Here is a 23,036-nt window from a genome sequence, read left to right as displayed (position 1 = left end):
AAAATAACCTGGATTTCACAAGCAGTAAATTATAGGGATCAAAATTTTTAAAGTGTAGCAAAAACTGAAGCCAGATCCCAAGAAATCACATCTAGTTAAGAGAGAGTGTTAGAACTACATCCATGTGATCATGGTCCTTGAAATGACAGCACAGTCAAGCACGAAAATATAACTTGGCTGAACTAACATCAAAAATAGGTAACCAGACTGAAATTAGGCTTTTACTTAGAATCAAACTGAACCACTAGAAGTGAGCAAAAAACTCTATAAAGCCTTACATGCCTAAGATTAAGGTTAATGCTTGAAAAAAACCACCTCAAGATAGACTGAATATATTATACTGTTTAGATACCGAGAACAGCCAAGTAGCAGGCTCCAGTGAAGACCTGTTTTCTGTATTCTAGAAAAGGAAAGGCTAATGTCCATTCTAGGAAAGCCTTAACCTTTCCCCTACTCTTCTGCATCTATATTTACACTTTACATTGTATATCACTTTATACAGTAATACTTATTTCTGTCATCTCTTACTTTCTTCTCTACTTTTCTTTCTTTACTTACCAGTATCAACTACATTCCAAGATCAGGGGACTTCAATCACAGACAGACAGACAAGATGTGAAAATCAGCAAAGTATGTATTAATATATGTTGACTTTCCTGTTTCTATTACATTTTCCAGGAGGCATGTTTTATGACAGTATGCACTTCCATAACTACTGACAGAATGCACAAGCTGCTAACAGTAAGGACAAAGGTTTTGTGTCTACATTTCTACTAAAATATTATTTTTAACATACATTTTAAAAAAGAAGTATGGCCATCAACAATTGAGTTTATTTAAATCAATTTGAAGTTAAACGAGGAATACAAAATATTTAAGCCTTTAATTTTTTTTGGAATTTCCCATAATAATATAACAGATGCATCTGAAAATAGGCATCTAATATCTAATAGAGTGGACTTACTTAAATCTCTAAAATGAACTTTCCTGGTGTGACTGTCTTGCTTATTACCAACTAGTTTTGCTCTTTGATAGATGTTTTAGCTGCCCTTGGGCATGCTCAGTATTTCCTTGCAATTTTAAGATACCCAACTAAAGATAAAATATATCAACCTTAAGTTTGACAAGTTCATCTTATAATAACGTAACTTAAGTTATGAAGTTCTCTTAAAAAGTACAATGATAAACCTTCTATGCAAGGCCTTTTGTACCCAATGGTTTTAATATGATTTTCAGTAATACAGTCTTCATTTGTTAAATAAGAAATATCAGCTAATTTTTTAAGGAAAAAAGTAGAAAACAAATTTCGATTATTGACATTTAAATTTTTGAACTCTCACCTGCTTAAAATATAAAGTAATAAAACCTGCCCTACGAACCAAAGGGTAGAAGTAAAGACTAAATAAGACAATGTATGTGAACATGCTTTGTAAACGCTACATGAGACAGAGATGTGCACAGTAATCCCTCCTATGAGACACCAAAAGCTGCGACCCAACACTGTGCCAATCAGAACACTGAGACTTCCTTACAGCAAGAGAATAATCACTATTCACCCCAAGATACTGCAAAAGTCTAAAGTCCTATGTGAAAAAAAAAAAAAATTAACATTGTTTGATATATTTATTACTGCAGTTTCAATTTCTTAAAACCAGCAACTTACATAAGGTGATGATTTCTTTTCCCCCCAAAACCCTAACTGTGATCAATCAAAATGCTCTCTCTTACAGCCACGGGCAAACAAGTTTTCATAGGCACAAGCCTCCATTCTACTGGCCCCTTCTGCGGCAGATGCAACGCTGACAGAAATGGAGAACTCCAGGTGAATACTGGCTGAAACGGTGTCAAAAATGAGGAAAGAGCTGGTACTGTGCAGACCACCCAGAAGGAAAGTATAATACCCACTGTCCCAAGTGAGGAGCCTCTGTTCTTGCTTCTAATTCTAACTTTCCAATGGGCTATAAAAATAAAAGCTGGAGTCAGAGGAATAGGATGTGAAAACCAGGAATGTTTAGAAGTACTGACTTTAATTTTAAACCTAGGGTGGCAGCTATCATGAGAATAAAACAAGACCGTAAACATCTAAATCACTAGGTTCATTCTATTTGCGAAGATCTATTTATTTTGAAAGGACAGTTTTAACTCTACTCCTGCATTACTTTTGAAGAAGGGAATCAAGATGGAAATCACAGTAAATGCCAGACTTACAATTTTTGTAGCAAGGTTGCCTGAAGGGTTTTCCTTTTGAAAAGGCAATTGCCACTATGAGGTACTGAAAACTGGAGATAAAAAATACTGTGGTATTTTCATAATTTTCTATGTTATGTTTATCAGGATTGGTTTCATCATTCAAATGTGAAGAATTCCCGTCTGGGCTTCCTGTAGTATTAAAAGCACTACAACACACACAAAAAAACCCCTGTATTAGTAAACACAGGATCTATGTCCCAAAGGAAACCAATTTTTCTTTCTAGTCACATTTCAGTCAATTTTAAAAAATTAGAGGAAAGAAACTTCATTATATAATAAGACATTATTTTTAATAAACCCTTTCCCCACTCTTTGCATTCGCAGAGTACTTCTAGCATGGGGCTTCTCCAGTGGCGATAGTGGTGAAGAATCCGCCAGCCAATGCAGAAGCAGGTTTGATCCCTGGGTTAGGAAGATCCTCTTGAGGATCAAGTGGCAACCCACTCTAATATTCTTGCCTGGAGAATCCCATGGACAGAGAGCTTGGCAGGCTACAGTCCACAGGGTCCCAAAGAGCTGGACACAACTGAGTGACTGAGCATGCACTTTTAGCACAGTAAAGGTAAAGAGACTTTATGTTTACCTATGTGTAATTAATTTTAAAAATGTTATAATTTGTGAACTGGAAAACATTCAGCTCGTAAACAAATGAAAGATCCACTTAATACTTTTACTCAAATTTTTTAAGTTTCAAAATACCATTTCCCAAAGTGAGGACAGAGAAGTTAGACACATAAATATTCTGAGTTTAGAAGAGACCCTAGTAATTAATTTCACTTTTCTCATTTTATACATAAGGAAAGCAAGGCTCAGTAGCAACTTAAGAAACTGGTCCGTCTGGGTCATGATTATTAGGACCTGGCTTGACCATCTTCCTACAGATAAAGTCAAATGCAGGTCAAATTATTTAAATGTATAATCAAGCTGCATGCAATTTTTACATAAATTTAAACATATTTTTACATGCATATACATTGCTGTTGTTGTTCAGTTGTTCTAAGTCATGTCTGACTCTTTGCAACCCCATACACTCTACACATTTTTTTTTAATGGATTGACCAACTTACTATGAATATGGATGTGATTCTTTATACCAAGTCTGTTGCTTGACCCAAAAGAAACCCAAAGACTGAAATCCAATGGAAATGATAATCTGAGACAAAACGGAGAAGAGAAGGGCTCCAGATATAAGACCTGAAGGTGGTCTTTGTGCCACAAGCTCCTTCCAGGCAGGATTTAAACTCACTACATTGAAGAGAAAGAGAGGAAAGGTTTGTAACTAAATTAATTTGTCATTATAAAATACATAATCAGATTCATTTAGGAACTTAGAAAAACTATTTTTCTCTAACAAATCTGTAACATGAAAAACCTCCAAAAACCAAGCCAGATGCCATATATGTTTAAGTAATCTGTAAAAGTGAACAATTTAAGCTTTTTCAAGAAATGGCTCAGGAGTACTTTTTAGTCTACCAAAATTCAAAGGAAACACTAGTACAAGTAAAAAGCATACTAAGTATAAGCACATATCATCACCACCCTTATATGTTTAACTAAGAATTTATTTCTGAATCTTTAATTGTAAAGCTACAGTTAAAAAATACACATTTCTTCCTCCTAAGAAGACATTAACAAAGGTTTGAAACTATATAAACATAACAGTAACATTAAAAACAGACTTTGATCACTTATTAAGGTGGTGGCTACCAAGTTTCTCCACCGTAATATTTCTATTTTTCTCTTTGCAATTAATAAGTAATTTGTAGAAAGATACTAAGACTGTGTAAAAAATCCTGTTTCTTATTGACTTCCATTCACTTAGTTTTAGCATTCACTAAAGACTGACAAATTCAGTGGTTCACAACCAAAGTATGACCCCTAGAGAACATTTCACAATGTCTGGAGATATTTTGGGGTGTCACAAATGGGAGAGTGCTACTGGCATCGAGGCAGAAGAGGTCAGAGATACTGTAACCTGAAACACAGGATAGCATCCCCACAACGAAAAGTTCTTCTAAAATGTCAGGAAGACCAGGGTCTTTCCACTGGATAAGCCAATCGTTCCTTCTATATTGTTAGTTAGCACTTTACTATAAGGAAGAGCTTTCCCTTCTCTCCCAATTACTTATTTAAGCAGATCATATCTCATTACCATCATTATTTATTTTGATGTTAACATCACCAATACTGAAACAAACCAACACCTTGTCTCCTTATATGATGTACTCAGGAGGACACAGCATCACTTCTTTGATATTCCTGCCAAGAATGCATAGCCTGAGTCTAGTGAGAATACATCAGACAAACCCATATAACTGATTATCTTCTTTCATAAATGTCAACATCAAGAAGTCCCCCGCAAAAGGCTGAACGTAGTATTCTGAATTAAAGATGACAAAATAGATATAACTAAATGAAGTTTGTGAGCTTGGACTAGATCCTGGGCCAAGAGACTAGGGGGAAAAATGGGTTTAAGGGTTATTTTTGGGACACATGACAAGACTTGAATACAGGTATGGATTAGGTAATATTGTATCAATGTTAAATTTCTTAGTCTTTTTAACTGTGTTTAGCTGGACAAGAGAATGACTTTGGGGCAATATATACTAAAACATTCAAAGGCAAAGGGGCATGATAATGTTAACATATTCTCAAATATTTCAGAAAAAAATAGCGAAAGGAAAAAAAATGGGACAAAATATAAACAATCAGAAATAAAAGAACCTTACATAGAAAATGAAAAGATGTGCACTGTGTTATAATTGTTCATGTAAATTTACCAAAGTTTAATAAGCCACATCAGAATTTCCTATGCTTTAAAAACAGTAACAAAACAAAATACTTACTTGTAAAAACTACTACCAAAATGATTGCCAGATCAATGAAGAGAAACTGGAAGTCTCCCAGGTTACTTAAGATCTAGAGAAGGAATTTTTTTTTTTTAATAGTTACAGTTCAGGAACTATTCTTATAGTACCACTTTTATACTATTTTCCCCCTGCTTTTATTAGCTTTTTCCTCCTTGGTTTTAATTTTTCCCCCCAATAACGACAACTTCAAAATGACACTTGGCCTGCTTAAAAATTAAACACATTTGCTTTTAAATTAGTGAAACAGGACATATTTACAATTTAATATATTAGTATAAAAGGTAGCTTCTAAAAATCCATTCAATAAAAACCTTTAAAAGTTTTTTGGCAAAAAGAAAGCACAGACTTCTACCCACAATATTCAACATTCTTGAAAATTAATATTTTGAAGCTTTCTTAATATCCAACACCATCCCTCCTGATATTTTCCACATATGGTAAAAAGGGATAGTTTCACAAAGACTCCTTGGCATCTCACCAATGTTCACTCAGAGAAAAATCTAAAGTGAGATCACTTCAACCACAAAATCCATGGCATACCTAGGGACATCACTTGTTTATACAAGTCCTAAAAGTACATCTGAAACATCTTCTCTCATTCTGGCCTTTCCTTATAAATGTATAGCAAAGTTAACTGCAATTCTAAAATATGTCACAGCTTGACATTTTGAAGAGTTCTGAAAAAAAAAAAATGTCCAATCTGTGCTAAAGGCAAAAAAAGAATACAGTTATCTTTTATTCACAAGGCTGAAGCCACAGCTGTTGGCCTTAAAGAAAATGTTATTCCAGATTAACGAGATTTTCAATTTGCTACTCAAAATTCAGCAAACTAAAGGAAAATTTATAGGTGCTAGTTATTTAAGTTTCACAATTAATGAATATATTCAAACTGAAACATATATGCCCAATATTTTTAATTTAAATGTCTTAACACTAAGTACCATCTCTGTTGGCAATGTCAGTACTCACAGAATACAGCAGAGTAACACTGAAGTACTGTATAATGCTGTACAAAGCCATGAATTTAAATACACAGAAGGAAGTCATTAAAGCTGCACGGCCTTCCCTGTGAAAACAAATGTTGGCATGTGAATAGAAGTATTCTAAATGCCTCCTCCAAACCACAATTATATCTTGACAGATGAACATCAACATTCAAGTTACAACAATGCACTTTTTTGCCAAAAAGAACTAAGCCAAAGCAGAACTGGAAGAAATGAGGAGTAGCAATCAATCTGTTGCTAAAGCATTACAGATCAAGTGCACTAACACACCATTAAAACAAATTCATATTACTTCCTATGACCTTTTTTTCTGGATTAATAGAGCAAGATTTCTAATGTATACTACCTGATCAGGTTTGGCACACAGGAAATACTAGGAGTTTTGGAGGTAAAGGGAGATGCCACTGAAGCCTCAAGCTCTGATAAGGAAATGCCTCCATGTGCCCTCTTCAGAGCCTAATGGATTAAAGAAGAAAATTCTTTTGAGTCTTGGGTACTTGACTTAGCCAGAGAAAGAACTGTAAATCACAAAGTCTATACTTACACCACAATCATTTGCACCATCACCGCACATCCCAACATAGTAACTAAGAAACAAAAATTATGTTACGATTTTTATTAATTTCTTAAAATATACAACTTTTACTTTAAGATTTCCTCCAGTATAGTACTAGGAAGAGTTAACAAACTAAGATTCCCCTAGTGCTAACTAATGAATCTTTTCATTATAATGACCACGGGCATGTTACTCTGCAAATAGCACCAGCCTACAACTCAAATGACTTGGGTCACTGTTCTATTTCTATCACATGGACATCTCAACTGCCTAATCTTTAGCACAAAGGACTCAGGCCAGCCTAGTCTTTGGTATTTACTTTTAAGGCTATCAGTAAAGATTTCTCCTTTAAAAACTTGAAAACATCATTATTTACTAAAACTGTAACATTACTTCTATCAAGCTGAGTGAATTAACTCTACCTCATGGATATCACCTAGAAGAGGAATGGTGGATATGTACTTTAAATAAATAAGCACTTGTTGGTTGCCTAATCACTAAGTCATGTCCAACTCTTCTGGGACCCCATGGACTATAGCCCACCAGGCTCCTCTGTCCATGGAATTGTCCAAGCAAGAATACTAGAGTGGGTTGCCATTTCCTCCTCCAGGGGATCTTCCCGACCCAGGAAGAGAACCCCGGTCTTCTGCTTTGGAGGCAGATTCTTTACCACTGAGCCACCAGGAAGTCTCTTTTAAAGAGGCTTAGCTGTCTTAGAGTTGACACATTTATATACATGAAATATTAGTTACTTTTCTGGTTTTGAAAACAGAACTGCAATTCATAAGTATTAAACAAAAACAGGAAAACCCCTGGAAGTTCTGTGATTAGGATTCAGAGCTTCCACTGCAGGGAACACGGGTTGGATCCCCAGTCGGGGAACTAAGATCTTGCATACCATGCGGTGTGGCCACCAAAACAAAACAAAACCAAGACCCACCAATACTTACTCTACATTTTGCAATGCTTCTACTAACTGGGTCTTCTGATCAGGTGCCATACGAGCAAACACAGTGCCATGCAGCATCAACTGGAAAAAACATGAATTTCTTTAAAATACTGTTTGCCATATGTTCATATAAAAACATACATAACCCAAATCACTAACCTTAGGAACAAGTTCTTGAAAATGCTCCAAAATCACTGAAAATGATTTTCCATTCATTGCAAAGTGATAACGAGTCACCTGAAGATCCTCTAAGTTATCATGGACCAATTTAATTGGAATAGCCTGTGTATAAGACATTCAGAACAGTATTTAGGCAGCCAGATCAAGTAAAAGAATCCTATTTTGAATATATTTGACCCAAAACTAAATTTTTTCATTTGATGTTTCATATAAAATGCTGTGTTAAACATTTATTGAATGTTAAAGAAAATTCAATTTTAAGATAATCCATCCATATTATTATTTAGAGAGTAACACTTAAGGAAGTCTAAATATCAGCTTCAATTTGAAATGGTCCATGAGCCAAATATTATGGACCATCTGCACCATTTATCACTACTTTTAAAATAAGATAAATACTTGGGATTCTTATAGTATAAAACTGTGCTTCTCAACTTTGGCTAAAAACATCAAAATTGAAACACTGAGATACTGCATCTGGCCTCATTCTAGTGAATCCAAGTCTCTGAGGAGAGGGCTCAGGCTTTTGTTTTGTTAACTTTTTGTTTTGTTGAGTTTTAATGCACCACTTTTTATTATTTCAGAATAAATTAAAATAAGCAAGCTTCAAAAAAGAAAACTCTACTTGACATTACCTCCGGGTCAATTGCTGATGAATCATTACTCTGTGTTATGGTGTCTGCATAATGCCAGTTTATCTTGGCAACTTTCCCATCCTTTGGAGGTAATGCTTCAGCAATAATAACTTTATCCTGAGGTAGTATCATTCCACAGTCTCTGGCTACAGAGACGGCAGTCAACATGTTGTCACCTAATTTTCAAAACATTGAAAATACATTAACGTTAAAATGAAAACATAAATGTATTACACAACAAGTATTTACTGAGAATCTACTACAGTCCCCATAAGTGGGCTGGGCAAAATGAAGTTAATGTATAGTCCTTACTCTTGGAATTTAAAAGTTATCCTGGAGCTAAAAGTTAATCAGGACATATATATCAAAGGAAGCCTCAAATCAAAAGAAGATAGATACTAAATAGTCAGAACATTCTCACCCACAACTGTTAAAGTCAAATACATTCTCAACCCTTGTGAGTCATGCACTAGGGGTACCCATTGAACGCTTGGCACCGCTGCTGCTGCTAAATCGCTTCAGTCGTGTCCGACTCTGTGCGACCCCATAGACAGCAGCCCACTAGGCTTCTCTGTCCCTGGGATTCTCCAGGCAAGAATACTGGAGTGGGTTGCCATTTCCTTCTCCAATGCATGAAAGTGAAAAGTGAAAGTGAAGTCGCTCAGTCGTGCCCGACTCTTAGCGACCCCATGGACTGCAGCCTACCAGGCTCCTCCGTCCACGGGATTTTCCAGGCAAGAGTACTGGAGTGGGGTGCCATTGCCTTCTCCGAATGCTTGGCACAGTGCTCAATAAATATTGTTGAAATAACCAAGGAGTGACTGGTAATCTATACAAGAATATGAGCACAACATAGAGAAAAAAGTGAATTACAAAGGCAAGATTACACACACACACAAACAACAACAACAAAAAAAGCAAAGTAACAAGTATACAATCTTTATAAAACATAAAGAGAAGCAAGACAGACAACTTCTCAGTCATGAGAGGAAAGTATTAAAGACACTGTTAAAGACAAGATCAAGGCGGAAAATACAAATGTACAGGAGAAGCAGGCAAGGTTTGGGGAGCCCACTGCTACCAGAACAGAGGTACTATTGTCTCCTATTCCCTTAATCCTGCCCACTGTTTCCAAGCATGTCTTCCTGTGACCTGACAGATCCTCTTGGGACACACCATATTCTGTCATGGCAGGACAACAAGCACAAGCAATACAGACAGAAAGAGCTTTGAAGCAAAGTCACTAGAACCAAGAATTGCTGGGACGCTAATAAATTTGGTTACTTAAGCTATCTGGAATCAGATGGACCTCAGAGTTCCTAAAAATAAAAACATACACAGATCTTCTCTATAAGTCTCTTACTGAACACATAAATGTTATAAAGTAAATGCCTTAAATCTGATTTTTTGCTAAGAAAACTTTAGAGCTGCCACAATTTCATACAGCTAAGAAATGGTATTATCTAATATTATCAACAGTGTTAACACCAAGAGAATCCTTTGAATGCAGTAGTCAAGAAAGAAACCAAAAAATGGCTCTTTTCACTATTACACATTCAAACAATAATAAACGTACTATTCTATACATAAAAATATAATTTAACCAATCACTTCCGATGTATCTGGTGGCACAGTTCTAAAAATTATAGACAATCCCAAAATACGTCAATCATATTCTTCATCCTCAAAAATCTTATATTCTAGTAGAGAAAACAAATCTACAAATAACTAACACAAGCAAAGGAAAATAACTGCTATAAGAAACATGATTAGAGAGAGATAACAAAAAAGAGCACAGCTAAATATTTATAGTATGTCCTTCACTAGTTTATTATACTTATTATAAACAGATCTAAAGGATTTCCAAAGTGTATTGTGAAGTTGTCCCCTGTCTTAGAAAAGTATTCAGAGCTGAAAACAGGGCAACGTAGGATGGAGCTACTCTATGACAAATTTAATTACTTGACTGATACTAATGCAGTATTAGATGGAATTACATAGTGGTAAGTAGGCTTTTGTAATGCACTGATCATTCCTTGATGCTGGATAACGTGAGCTCTAAGAGCCACACTCAGCTTTTCCGTGCGTCCTTTACAAAGTCTAACCTGTGACCATGACAGTGCGAATGCTGGCTCTATGCAAATCTTCAAGTACTGCGGGGGTTTCTCGCTTTAATTTGTTCTGCATTATTATTAATCCCATAAAATCCATGTTGTTCTCAATGGCATCTCTGCAGAAAAAGAAATTTTAACATAATGATTTAGTCAACAGAACAAGCATTTGTTCACTTTGTTGATAAGGCAATTTAAAATAGCCATCAATTATAAATTAAAAACATTTTATATGCTGAATAAATGTATAAGTTTATGAGTTCAACCTCAAAAAGTTTAAATCTGAAAAAGTAATTCCCAAGAAATACATTTTGAAATTAAGTTTTACCCTTTGAAACATGGGTTTATAAAGATTCTTAGGAAATGTATATCTTTGTAATAAGACACAGAACTCTTCTAGTACTAACGAATATTCATCTTGTATCCTACCTACAAACTGAAAAAACATAAAATACATCTATTCCTTACTGTCCTCCCACACAACATACTCTAATTTAAATGTTAAGAGAAAAGGAAAAAACTGTACCACAGGCACATTCAACAGTTATACTGAATTCGCTATCAAGTCTTTGGGGAATTTTATAAAACTCTTGATCAAAATCTTGATCTTGGAAGTGCGATGCAAAAAGTATTAGCAGTCCAACAATGAGATCTATTCAGGACTCAGAGATGGGTTTTCTACAATGTTCATTTTCAGTAGTTAACAAGATGCTGTTCCTTCAAAGAGGTGATTATCTACTATGCACCAAGTACCACACAAGTCACTGGAAGGTCAAAGATGAAAAGCCATGATCTCTAAACTTCCCTGTAGCTCAGACAGTAAAGAATCCTGCAATGCAGACCTGGTTTCAATCCCTGAGTCGGGAGGATCCTCTAGAGAAGGCAATGACAACCCACTCCAGTATTCTTGCTTGGAGAATCCCATGGACAAAGGAGCCTGGCAGGCTACAGTCCATGGGGTCACAAAGAGTCAGCCACAACTGAGTTACTAACACTACTCCTCCTCCTCCTCTCAAGACCCTTTTGTGGGGAAACAGACATGCAAGCAAAGAGACCACACAAAAATAATATGTGCTTCAGTACTGTAACGGAGAAGTCTGTTCAGCGATAGCAGCATTCTTAAGCTAAAGCTATCGAAATCCTATTACATTGAAGAGAAATACTCTCTTCAATGGAGAAAGCAGGGCTTGAAATTAGGGACCAAAATTTCAGACTTGTATTAACCAAGTGGTTTTTCTACACAAAATTAAACTATAAGAGTGCTTAAGTAAACAGCAACTAGGTCTAAACACCTTTAAAATTATATATTTATACAATGGGTGGTAAAGATATTAGAGAATAATTAGAAAACTTTATACAAATGATACTGCTGGAGGTAAGAGGAGAAGTCAGTCTTGAAAATGCATTTCAAAGCACAAAGCTGTGCCAGTGTAAAACTACTGGGTCAAAGTTCTGTAACCATTTTCCTGTACTGGTTTCTGCCTGCAGCCAGTTTCCTAACTCTCCTATGAGTGATGCCGGTCATAGAAATCTTGCCCTCTAATTAATGAAGAGTATAATAATCAATTCAAGATACACAGGTTCAAGCTATAAGAGAAATGCCAAAACCTGTTCCCACAGGTAGAATGGTAACACAGAGAAGATCTTAATTGAAAGATGAGGAAGGGAAGCAGAGAGAGAGAAGAGTTGACAGGGAGGGTAGTGTATCCTTGGCAGATGGAACAGTTGGTCCAAGGCTGGAAGGTTGCCTGAAAGACAGGCTCAAGAACCAGAGGCAACTCAATTCTCAGTTTTCAAGGTCTGGGAGGAGGAGTGGCAAAAGGCAAAGCTATAAAAAAGGCAACTCTAATGTACCCTTCGTAGGAATTAGGATACAGTATTTTACATGTGTGGCTCCTAATCACAAATATGCCTCAAACCATTTGATTACTGCTGCGTTTTTTATGTCCCTTCTTAGGCCAAATCCCCCCCAATATTCTGTTTTAATGGGTAGAATTCCTAAAGTTCCTTTTCCTTTCAGTTATTATTTAGCTAACCACTCCACTCCCTTAATTTTCATCCAGAAAAATGGGATTGCACTATAAACACTGCACTTCACTTTTCATTTAATGAGCTCAGAATAATTAAAAGAAGTATTGATACTTCATAATTTAACCACTATCATATTTATGATATTTACCCTATTTTAACTTGAATCTTATCTCACATAGATATATTTCTCTCAGCTGAATTCCCTGGACTGTACATGGTGGGTCAAATTGCATAAGTAAACAGATTTTAATAGGTATTATGCAAATTCTTTATGAACTTACAATTGTTCAGCAGCAGTATTTTTTTTCAGCTTTTAATTTAAATTTATTTATTTTAATTAGAGGCTAATTACTTTACAATATTGTATTGGTTTTGCCATACATCAACATGAATCCACCACAGGTATACACGTGTTCCCCATCCTGAACCCCCTCTCCCACCTCCCTCCCCATACCATCGCTCTGCGTCATCCCAATGCACCAGCCCAGAGCATCCTGTATCCTGCATAGAACCTAGCTAGCGATTTGTTTCTTACATGATATTATACATGTTTCAATGCCATTCTCCCAAATCATCCCACCCTCTCCCTCTCCCACAGAGTCCAAAAGACTGTTCTATACATCTGTGTCTCTTTTGCTGTCTCTCATACAGGGTTATCGTTACCATCTTTCTAAATTCCATATATATGCGTTAGTATACTGTATTGGTGTTTTTCTTTCTGATTTACTTCACTCTGTATAATCGGCTCCAGTTTCATCCACCTCATTAGAACTGATTCAAATGTATTCTTTTTAATGGCTGAGTAATACTCCATTGTGTATATGTACCATAGCTTTCTTATCCATTCATCTGCTGATGGACATCTAGGTTGCTTCCATGTCCTGGCTATTACAAACAGTGCTGTGATGAACATTGGGGTACACGTGTCTCTTTCAATTCTGATTTCCTCAGTGTGTATGCCCAGCAGTGGGATTGCTGGGTCATAAGGCAGTTCTATTTCCAGTTTTTTAAGGAATCTCCACACTGTTCTCCATAGTGGCTGTACTAGTTTGCATTCCCACCAACAGTGTAGGAGGGTTCCCTTTCTCCACACCCTCTCCAGCATTTATTGCTTATAGACTTTTGGATCGCAGCCATTCTGACTGGCGTGAAATGGTACCTCATTGTGGTTTTGATTTGCATTTCTCTGATAATGAGTGATGTTGAGCATCTTTTAATGTGTTTGTTAGCCATCTGTATGTCTTCTTTGGAGAATTTTTGTTAAAATTTTCTCAAGCCTTTGCTAACATTTGATATCATCAATCTTTTGAATTTTGTAAACTTTAAGAAAAAACCCTGGTTATGGTTTAATTCTGCAGCTCCCCCAAAACTGAAGTGTCTCATCATTTTCATGTGTTCAGTGGCCACTTATACGTCCTTTTCTGATAATTATCTGTTATCATTTACCCTTCTAAAAAAATTAAGTATGTGTTTCATTATTTCTTTCCTGAGTTATATTCCTCTGAAAGGTGATGGGGAGCCACTTATTATAAGAATTCCAGGTAGAAGACTGGTATTAGATTTGAATGTTAAAGACTTCTCAGTGGACAGAGTGTGGTACACAGATTAGACAAAGGGAAAAGTGGAGAAAAGAGCTAAGTCCCTGAATGAGAGACAATGACAGTGGGGATGTGAAAAGAAAAGTCTATTTGATAGGCAGAATTAGCAGGAGAGCCAATAAATCTTACTTTCTGCTTTGAAACGCTAGGTCCACCATGAAATATTCCTAACCAAACGTGTTATTTTCAAAAGGTCAGGCTAGATCAGTCTTACTATAACAGGACAATCCTTGAATGTGACACATAGCTGTAATTGGAGGTAAATGTGATGTTGGTAATGGCCATCTAACCTTTGGCGGTGAGGGTGGAAGGTGTATTTATTGTGACTCATGATACTCTGATCAAATGAGCACTTGGTTTCAACTACTAGGCAAAAGCAAGTATGGGTGACCCTTGAATAATATGAGTTTGAACTGTGTGAGTCCACTTACACATGGATGTTTTTCAATAAATACTATTAGTACTACAAGATCCACAGTTGAATCTGCATGGCAGGTCCAGGAGCCAATCCCCTATAGATACCAAGGAATAACTGTAGATCACTGGAAAATAAACTTCCGTAGAATGTTTACCAAAAACATAATTATGTTCCTCGAACATGCCCAACACATAGCAGGCACTCAATAAACATTTAAAAAATTAATTAAAAATGGTTCCAGGGAGTTGTACTTTTATCTCAATTGCCTAAAACATTGAATTATGCTATACATTTGCACATATCCAATAATCATTTACTTAATAAATAATAAATTGAATATAAATGATTGCACAAGACTTTCATAAACATAAATGATGCCTTATTGGAAACTGTAGGCAAAACCATTCATCATCATGTACCTGCCAACATTCTGCACTTTGTGCCATGTCAGTTTTGACTCCAATTTTCTGTGTGCAAGAGCAATCACACGGAAGCCCTGTTTGGTGTAATCTTCCAAAACTTTTTCAAAATCACCAGGAACTTTTAAAAAAGAGAAAATGAAGGTCATTGTTACAACTGTGATTACCAGCTTACACAAATATCAGAATTTCACTCAAAGCCTTGCTGCTTCCTTACCAGTTTCAGGCTTACAAAGACCAGCGATGACTTCTGGTGCCCCTTTCATGTAGGCATCCATCTTTCTGTCCCCGAGCACCCTGGCCACCACACACATACGTTGCAAAGCAGAGGAAAATGGGAACTGGCGGACAATTCCTATCTCATAAACAGCCTACAGAATTTCAAAAGATGCACAAACCATTATTTTTCAAAGAATTAAAACAGATATACCAATATATTTCAGTTCAGTTCAGTTCAGTCGCTCAGTTGTGTCCAACTCTTTGAGACCCCATGAATTGCAGCACGCCAGGCCTCCCTGTCCATCACCAACACCTGGAGTTCACTCAAAGTCACGTCCATCGAGTCGGTGATGCCATCCAGCCATCTCATCCTCTGTATCCTCCAATCCCTCCCAGAATCATTACTATACCTCAATTAAAAAAAAAAATTTTTTTTAAGATATACTTAGGTAATGAGTAAACATTCTTCACTTACTGGAAGTTCAAACAGCTCCTAAAAAGAAAAGAAGACAAAAAGAATAAAGTAAAAGTACAGATTAAGTCAATTACCACACTCAAGTGAAAAAAAAAATTTAACTGCATATCCACAAATTTATTTGGAAAATAACACAGAATTTTTAATATTTCAAAGTCAGGTTTTAAGATTGCTTCTCTACCAGCTCCCATTTCTTAAAAAAGAAAAGTTTATTCTTGAGTATTTCAAAATACTCTGCTATCCTAGGAATATTAACGTATTAAGTTCTTAAACGAACTAAGAGGTATATATTTAAAAATTAACCTAAAAATAAAGGCTTCCACATATTCTTTTTATTAAATCCTAGGAATACGATGCAAACTAAAAGTCTTAACCACCATGCATCTAAATCACAAGGCTCCAAGCTGCTTGGTAAGTAGGAAAGAAAGGAACAGCACTGAGAATTAAATCTCAATGTTTTCCATGGAATGCCTCCAACACACCAGGCATAGTTCCTGATAAATGCAGTAAAGATATTCATATCTGCATTAGAGTTTTTAAAAGGACATGTGATTCCATCTTCAAGCAATATTTTAATATGAAGAGAAAATGTAAGCACCAAAAGAATTATCAGGCAGTTCCATACCATTTCTTGGTTTCCTGCAGGTACAGATTCAGGAAGCAGCTGTTTTGGAGGACGAACCACAGTTGGCATAATTCGATTATGAAGTGCTGTTTCTTCTTCAGTTGCTTCTTCCAGAATCTGAAAGGAAAATAATCAACACACTGATTCATGAAACTCATAAATTCAACTCACTGGTTCCATTTTAAAATAAAACGTTATGGCTATCCTCAGTTAAGGTTTTTTTTTTTTTTAAGTAAAACAAAGTATAAATAAAGCTAGTTTTAAAGTTCTAGTAACCTGTGGGAGAGGGGAGGCAGAGGTTAGTAAAGAAATAGAGAAAAACTTCTAATATTGTGCCTATAACCAAGTTCTGTAAAATACAGAACGTCCCTGCAGTTTCAAAAATTTTTAGTCTATCATCCAGAGATTCCCTGCTGCTAACAGAAGAGGATTCAAACTATGCAGAGCTCAGATATGTTTAGTAGAACCACTGGGTCAGGAGCTCACTGAGGCAGGAATTGTAAATTTAGCTTTCCAGCTTGTTGTTGTTATTGCTTAGTCACTAAGTCATGTCCGACTCTTTTGCAACCTGATGGACTGTAGGCCCGCCAGGCTCCTGCATTTCCCAGGCAAGAATATTGGAGTGGGTGCCATTTCCTTCTCCAGGGGACCTTCCTGACCCAGAGACTGAACCTGCGTCTCCTGCATTGGCAGGTGAGTTCTTTATCACTGAGCCACCAGGGAAGCCCAGTTTTCCCAGTCTGAACACATCTAATTAAAGCACTATTATGCTAGCTCCTTGAAATTTAATATTAAACTATTTTGGTGGAAAATTCAATTTAAAAACTTATATTGAATACACATATATGAATAAGAAACTAATTTCACTCTGTAAGTGAAGGAATCATGAGTGGGAAAATGATGGGGAAGAGAGCTATGCTGAATTAGCCAATTTTACACAATTCTTAAGAAACATTTTAACACCTCTGAAATTGGCATGCATCTTACATGGTATTAATCACTTTAAATAACAGCAGTGCCTAGTTATGTAAAAACATTCCGTAGATACTCTGTGGTAAGATCAGATATCAAAGCATCTGAGTCGAAAAAGCACGCTATTTACTATACAAACTGACTTATTTAGCCCACTTTTTAAGGGTCACATACAGAGCAATAAATCTACCGAAATCAGCTGGAGAAAAGCTTTAGTAAATATCACAGAGATGAATCAACTATACTTTGTTTTACTCTTTATAAAAGAAGTGGGCCTCTTTTAAGGAATTAAAGTTGATGAGCATTTACTCTGGGCTTTCAGAAGACGGCAGAGAACTTTGTCACTCATCCCCCCTAACCCCACCTTTCAAAATATTAACCAAACACACAGGAAAAGAAATAACACTGTAAAAGTAAACAGAGTAGAACTGAAATACAATGATGGATACTGCAATAAGGAAACAGTAGCCCAGGATAAACACTAAAGGACACAGAGGAGAGGTGGGATCAAACTTATCAATCAGAATAGCTTATCAAAGCAAAAGAAAAAAAAGTCACAGAGGTCATACTCTATATAAACTACATCCCTGAGAGGAGGAAGGGCTGCTAAAATGAGGGGCAGTATTCCTGGGTACTGCTTGTGCAAGCACTGTGGGAGAGAGTGGGAAAGCAACCAGAAGACTACCTCTCTCCTGAACTCAAGGCCTGCTGATGGGGCCCCACTACAACAGGCTCCCCCAGGCAGCCTTCCCATTCAGGGAAGACCCTTCCCAGGAAAACCAATATACCAACATACTTCTCAGCACCAACATACATATGGGCAAGGATAAAAACCTTGTTGCAGCACCTACCCAGAGTATCAAATCAAACCTTCACGCTCTTAAATATGAAAGTAGGATGAAGAAATATACTGATAATCAACAGGAAGATGTCCATGACACCTCAATTTTTTAAAAAAGTATAAAGGAGAAGATTAAGTATAGGAAGGGAGAAAAAACTGAACCCAGAGAAAATGAAAAATTCAGAAGCAAGAAGGGAACTTTAAAAACAAACTAATACCTGTAAAACAAGAACTGGATGCTGGAAAATACTAACAACCAGAGCAAGCACTCGGAAATTAAAATAATCGATGACAAAACAAAGAAGTGAACAAACAGAAACCTCTCTGAGCATGTGTGTGTGCACATGTGTGTGTTGAGAAGGAGACAGAGAAAGGACACAGGAAGTAGAATGTGGGGCCTGAAGACACAAGACCACTCTATACTTTTTCCCTATGGCCAACAAACTGAGTCACTGAGATCACCTTACTGCTTAGACCTACTGCCTCAAGATATGATCCTACTTTCTCCCGTAAACATACAACAGGGCCCTGAGCCGGTCCAGGTCTTCCTCTATTAAAGGCTGTTTGAATGAGTCAATTAAACTAAAACAGAATTTCTACACAACTGTAAATATTTCTCCGGTGACATATCTTTAGAAATTACATAGTTCTTTATATGAGACAGACCAAAATCAAAACAAGTTGAAGAAATAATTCTTCTGCAAGTTAATTTTTACTATTTTCCTGAAGTTAACTGTACTTTAAAACATTGAACTTACCCATCCGATGGCTTCAAACATTTTCAAATCAAGTGGATCTCCAGAAAGCACTCCTTCAATTTTTGTAAGTGAATGACAAGTAGCCATACAAGCAACAAACTGAGACTTTACCAACATCTCACTGCAAACCTTTTCTTCTGGCAAAAGAAAACTATATAGAAAACGCACTGAATTAGATTCATAAACCCCAAGACTGAAGAGAGTAGTTTAACAGAACTTCTCAGGTTTTACTATTTTTAAAAGTAGAAATTTAATGTTCTCATTTATGTACATATTGCATGTATTCATTTCATTATATATTCTGACATTCAAAAACATTTTCTTCCATGAAAATTATTATACATGAGTAAAATATAGTATTCTCTTAGATTCTAAATAACTAGACCAGATGTACTGGTACAGAAAATACTACTTACTAAATAATAATTAAAACACTTGCCTATGGACATATGGGAAATTAGAACACACAAAAAAATCTCTTGCAAAAACATAAAATGACTGTGTAACACACTACCTTTCAAATACAAACCTGAGCTTGTAAGAAAGAAAGGGAAATTTTTAAGTGCCAAAAACAGGGAAAGGACAACCAAAGGGGTGTGACCTTAAACAGATGCTGTGACTACGGGGGAGAAGGAAGAAGGGAGGGGAGCCCTCTCAGTACCCTTAAGACTTTGGGTTTTAATAACCACACAAGAACAAGAGACAAAGCCCTGGGCACATGCAAAGTAGGAAGTTGGAACTGAGAGAATCCCTCTCACCAAGACGCTCTTGAAGAACTACAACGCTGGAAAAAGAAAAGATTCACCCACAGACTCAAATGCGTAAGTAAGAATAAGCTTATCCCTTTCCCCTCACCCAAAGTTCAAGAAAATAATTAATATCTATGTAATATTTACTATGTATTGGGCACTATTCAAAGAACTTTAAATTTACTTGCCTCATCTCAACCTATACCATAGAAAGGTGTTTTATTATCACCATTTTATAGATGAGGAAACTGAAGCAGGAGGGTTTAAGCCACTTGCCAAGCCACAGCACACAGGTGGCAAAGCAAGGGTTCAAACACAAGAGGTCTGGTGTCAGGGCCTGAACTCTAAACCATTAAGCTACTCAGGATGGCATCTGGGTTTGAATATATATGCTACTGTCCAGTCCAGAAATCCCCAAGTTATAAAAGTAACATTAAAGTTTGCCTGGTACCACTGACACTACTTTTGGCCAAAAAAGGTCAAAACTCTCAGGAGAGGCACTCCCACAACACAGCTACAAAGGAGTCTCACAAAAAAACTCCGCTAAGGATGAATCCATAATTTTAAAATGAACCAGGAAATAATTCTCATGCCTCAATAGACACAACAAAGACAGAATTAGAATCCCATAAACGAGATAATAGAATGGCGATCTGAAAGAATGCAAAGAAGGCATTTTAAAATTATAGACTTTGAAAAAGAACACGACACCATGGTGGGGAAAGGAGAGCGCCAGATTTGAAAAAAAAAAAACAAATGAAATTTATTATCCAGGATATGGTTAGGATTTCCAGATGGAGAGAAAGAATGGGGGGAAAGCCACAATGGGAATAAAAAGAAGCTGCACACTTTCCAGAATTTATGAAAAGAATGAATCTTTGGAATCAAGAAGCAGAATTAGTCCCACACAAACAAACAAAAATATCATGGTGAAACTGCAGAAGTCAAGCATAAAGAAGTATTTTTTAAACAACAAAGGAGAAAAAAAAAATTACTAAAGAAGACTAAGACATCTACGAACATGGCAATTTAATCCACAGGAATGGGATATAAGAAACAATGGTTACCAAACCCATCCATCCACCTAGGAACATCTTAGCATGTAGACTGTATACAAAACCAAAATCATAAAAATCATAAAATGCTATATAACAAATGCATACAAAAAGGGAGGTAAAAGTAAAAGTAGTGTACAGTCTATAGGTTTTATGGAGTTAGAAACTAATAAATACACCCATAGCATCTTCCCTGGTAGTCGAGGGTTAAGATTTCACTTTTCAATGCAGGAGGTATAGGTTCGATCCCTGTTCAGGAAGCTAAGAGCCAACATGCCTTGAGGCCAAAAACCACAACTTAGAACAGAAGCAATAAAATCTTAAAAAAAGAAAAAAAACGACATTCATAGACTTTAGACTCTAAATATGAATATTAGTAACTTGCGGACAAGTAATAAAGATTAGGATGTATAAATTCTGAAAAAATTAGAGAAATGTGAAAACTGTGTGTGGGAACTGGGTAAGAGAGTCGGTGGTAGAAATAATTTCAAATAATCCGAAATCACAATAAATGTGAACACAATGGCAGAGAAAGAGTGAAAAGAGATGGAAAAAAAGATATATATATATATATATGTGTATATATATATGTATCAGGCAAGAGCAAGCTGGTATGTAAGCACACAAATATTTGATGAAACAGAATTAAAAGCAATAGGCATCATTAGGAATAAGTAAGTTCACAATGTGATATGCTATTTACCAAGATGTGCCAACTCTGACATTACATGAACCAAATAACAGTCTCTCAAACTGTATACACCAAAATCCCATACTTTCAAGAGAGCAAAAAAAAAAAACCCAGCAAAAACACAACTATAGTAGTAAAACTTCTAGGCATCAAAAGATAGCAATAAAGTAAAAAATATAAAACAAGAGACTGGAGAAATATTTTCATAACGCATAGCACTGAAAAAGATTATCACCCAGAAAATACAAAGGACTTCTAATAAATGAATAAGATAGAGACACACAACACCATTTAAAAAAAAAATCAGGATATAAACTGACAATACACAGAATGCCAAATAATCCTCCTTCAAAAAATCTGAAAAAATGTTCAGCTTTATAAGTTATGAAGAAACTCCGAACAAAGCCACAATGAAATAACATTTCGTAGCTATTCATTTGGGAAAATTAGAAGTCTGGCAATACCAAGTTTGGCAAGGATGCGGGGCAACAGGATCACCCAAACATGGAGGGAGAGTGAGTCTGCACCATCACTTAGAGAGTAAGCAGATGGTACCTACTAGAGCTGTGGCCATACATGTGCTGTACGATCCAGTACTGAAACTGTGAAGAAGCTGGTTTACTCAAACTCAACCACATACTCACAGGAGTTGTAACCCTAAGAACTTTAATTGCAACACTGTTTATGAGTATGGAAGGAAAAATGGAGAAAAACTGAAACTGCCCTTGGGATGAAGAACAAATATTACGGTTTAGTCACACAATGGCATACTAAACAATAGTTAAGATTCATAATTTGGATCTATACATATCAACATGGAGGAATCTTGGAAACAATGTTATGAGGGCAAAAGGCGGCAAAAACACATACAGTGCGTATTAGCCGTATATACTTATTTATGGACAGATCTCGTTTATGGGTAGAGACACAGGAAGTTAACTATAAAAACATGCAAGGATAACACCACCACTTCAGAACAGCAGCAAGGATAGACAAAGGGATAGGTAAGACGTCAGCAGTATCTGTAATGTTTTAAATCTTTTTGCTTCAGAGACCTGAAACAAATATGGCAAAATGTCAACTGTTTAATCTCAGTAGTGGGTACAGAGCTGTCTGTCGTATTATTTTCTATGAGTCTGAATGTTTCATATATTAATATATTTATTAAAAATAAACTAATAAAAGACCCTGATGCTGGAAAAGATTGAGGGGAGGAGGAAAAGGGGACCACAGAAGATGAAATGGTTGGATGGCATCATTAACTCAATGCACATGAGTTTGAGCAAACCCCGGGAGACAGTAAAGGACAGGGGAATCTGGCATGCTGCAGTTCATGGGGTCAAAAATAGTCAGACATGACTGAGTGACTGACAACAACAACAATAAATGGTCAAGTCTAGCTAATAATTACCGTGCATTCTCCACTCGTTGAATCCCCCAAAGATCTAAACCATCTTCAGTAAGGGTTCCAGTCTTAAAAAAAAAAAGCACATATTTACAAAATCATGAAAAACTATGCCATGTCTACATAATAGAGTGCTATACAGACACAAAATGGGGAAGGAGATGAGTAAGATCTGTGTGTGTGTGCTAACAGAGAATAACTTTCAAGACAAAATTGAGGAAAAGG

General features: G+C 36.3%; 1 protein-coding gene across 11 annotated transcripts in view; it reads right to left on the bottom strand.

The window, feature by feature from the left end:
- ATP13A3 (ATPase 13A3) overlaps nt 1-23,036 on the bottom strand; it is an 80,090-nt gene that overhangs the window by 19,414 nt on the left and 37,640 nt on the right. For 8 of the 11 annotated variants that reach the window (XM_027957173.3, XM_027957194.3, XM_027957186.3 and 5 more), the window contains 16 exons: nt 22,818-22,879; nt 18,912-19,062; nt 16,341-16,457; nt 15,716-15,733; nt 15,239-15,392; nt 15,022-15,142; nt 10,550-10,674; nt 8,445-8,620; nt 7,789-7,911; nt 7,631-7,710; nt 6,669-6,711; nt 6,471-6,580; nt 6,090-6,186; nt 5,097-5,169; nt 3,318-3,495; nt 2,209-2,396 (listed from right to left, as the gene is read on the bottom strand). In XM_027957173.3, the coding sequence (XP_027812974.1) occupies nt 2,209-2,396; nt 3,318-3,495; nt 5,097-5,169; nt 6,090-6,186; nt 6,471-6,580; nt 6,669-6,711; nt 7,631-7,710; nt 7,789-7,911; nt 8,445-8,620; nt 10,550-10,674; nt 15,022-15,142; nt 15,239-15,392; nt 15,716-15,733; nt 16,341-16,457; nt 18,912-19,062; nt 22,818-22,879 (1,816 nt within the window). The remainder of the gene's footprint in view (nt 1-2,208; nt 2,397-3,317; nt 3,496-5,096; nt 5,170-6,089; nt 6,187-6,470; nt 6,581-6,668; nt 6,712-7,630; nt 7,711-7,788; nt 7,912-8,444; nt 8,621-10,549; nt 10,675-15,021; nt 15,143-15,238; nt 15,393-15,715; nt 15,734-16,340; nt 16,458-18,911; nt 19,063-22,817; nt 22,880-23,036) is intronic. The other 3 variants (XM_042233000.2, XM_060404475.1, XM_060404467.1) reach the window with 1 other exon arrangement.

The sequence above is a fragment of the Ovis aries genome, chromosome 1 (assembly GCF_016772045.2).
Source record: "Ovis aries strain OAR_USU_Benz2616 breed Rambouillet chromosome 1, ARS-UI_Ramb_v3.0, whole genome shotgun sequence".
In the NCBI taxonomy this organism is placed as follows: domain Eukaryota; kingdom Metazoa; phylum Chordata; class Mammalia; order Artiodactyla; family Bovidae; genus Ovis; species Ovis aries.
This window is presented reverse-complemented; position numbering and strand designations above follow the sequence as displayed.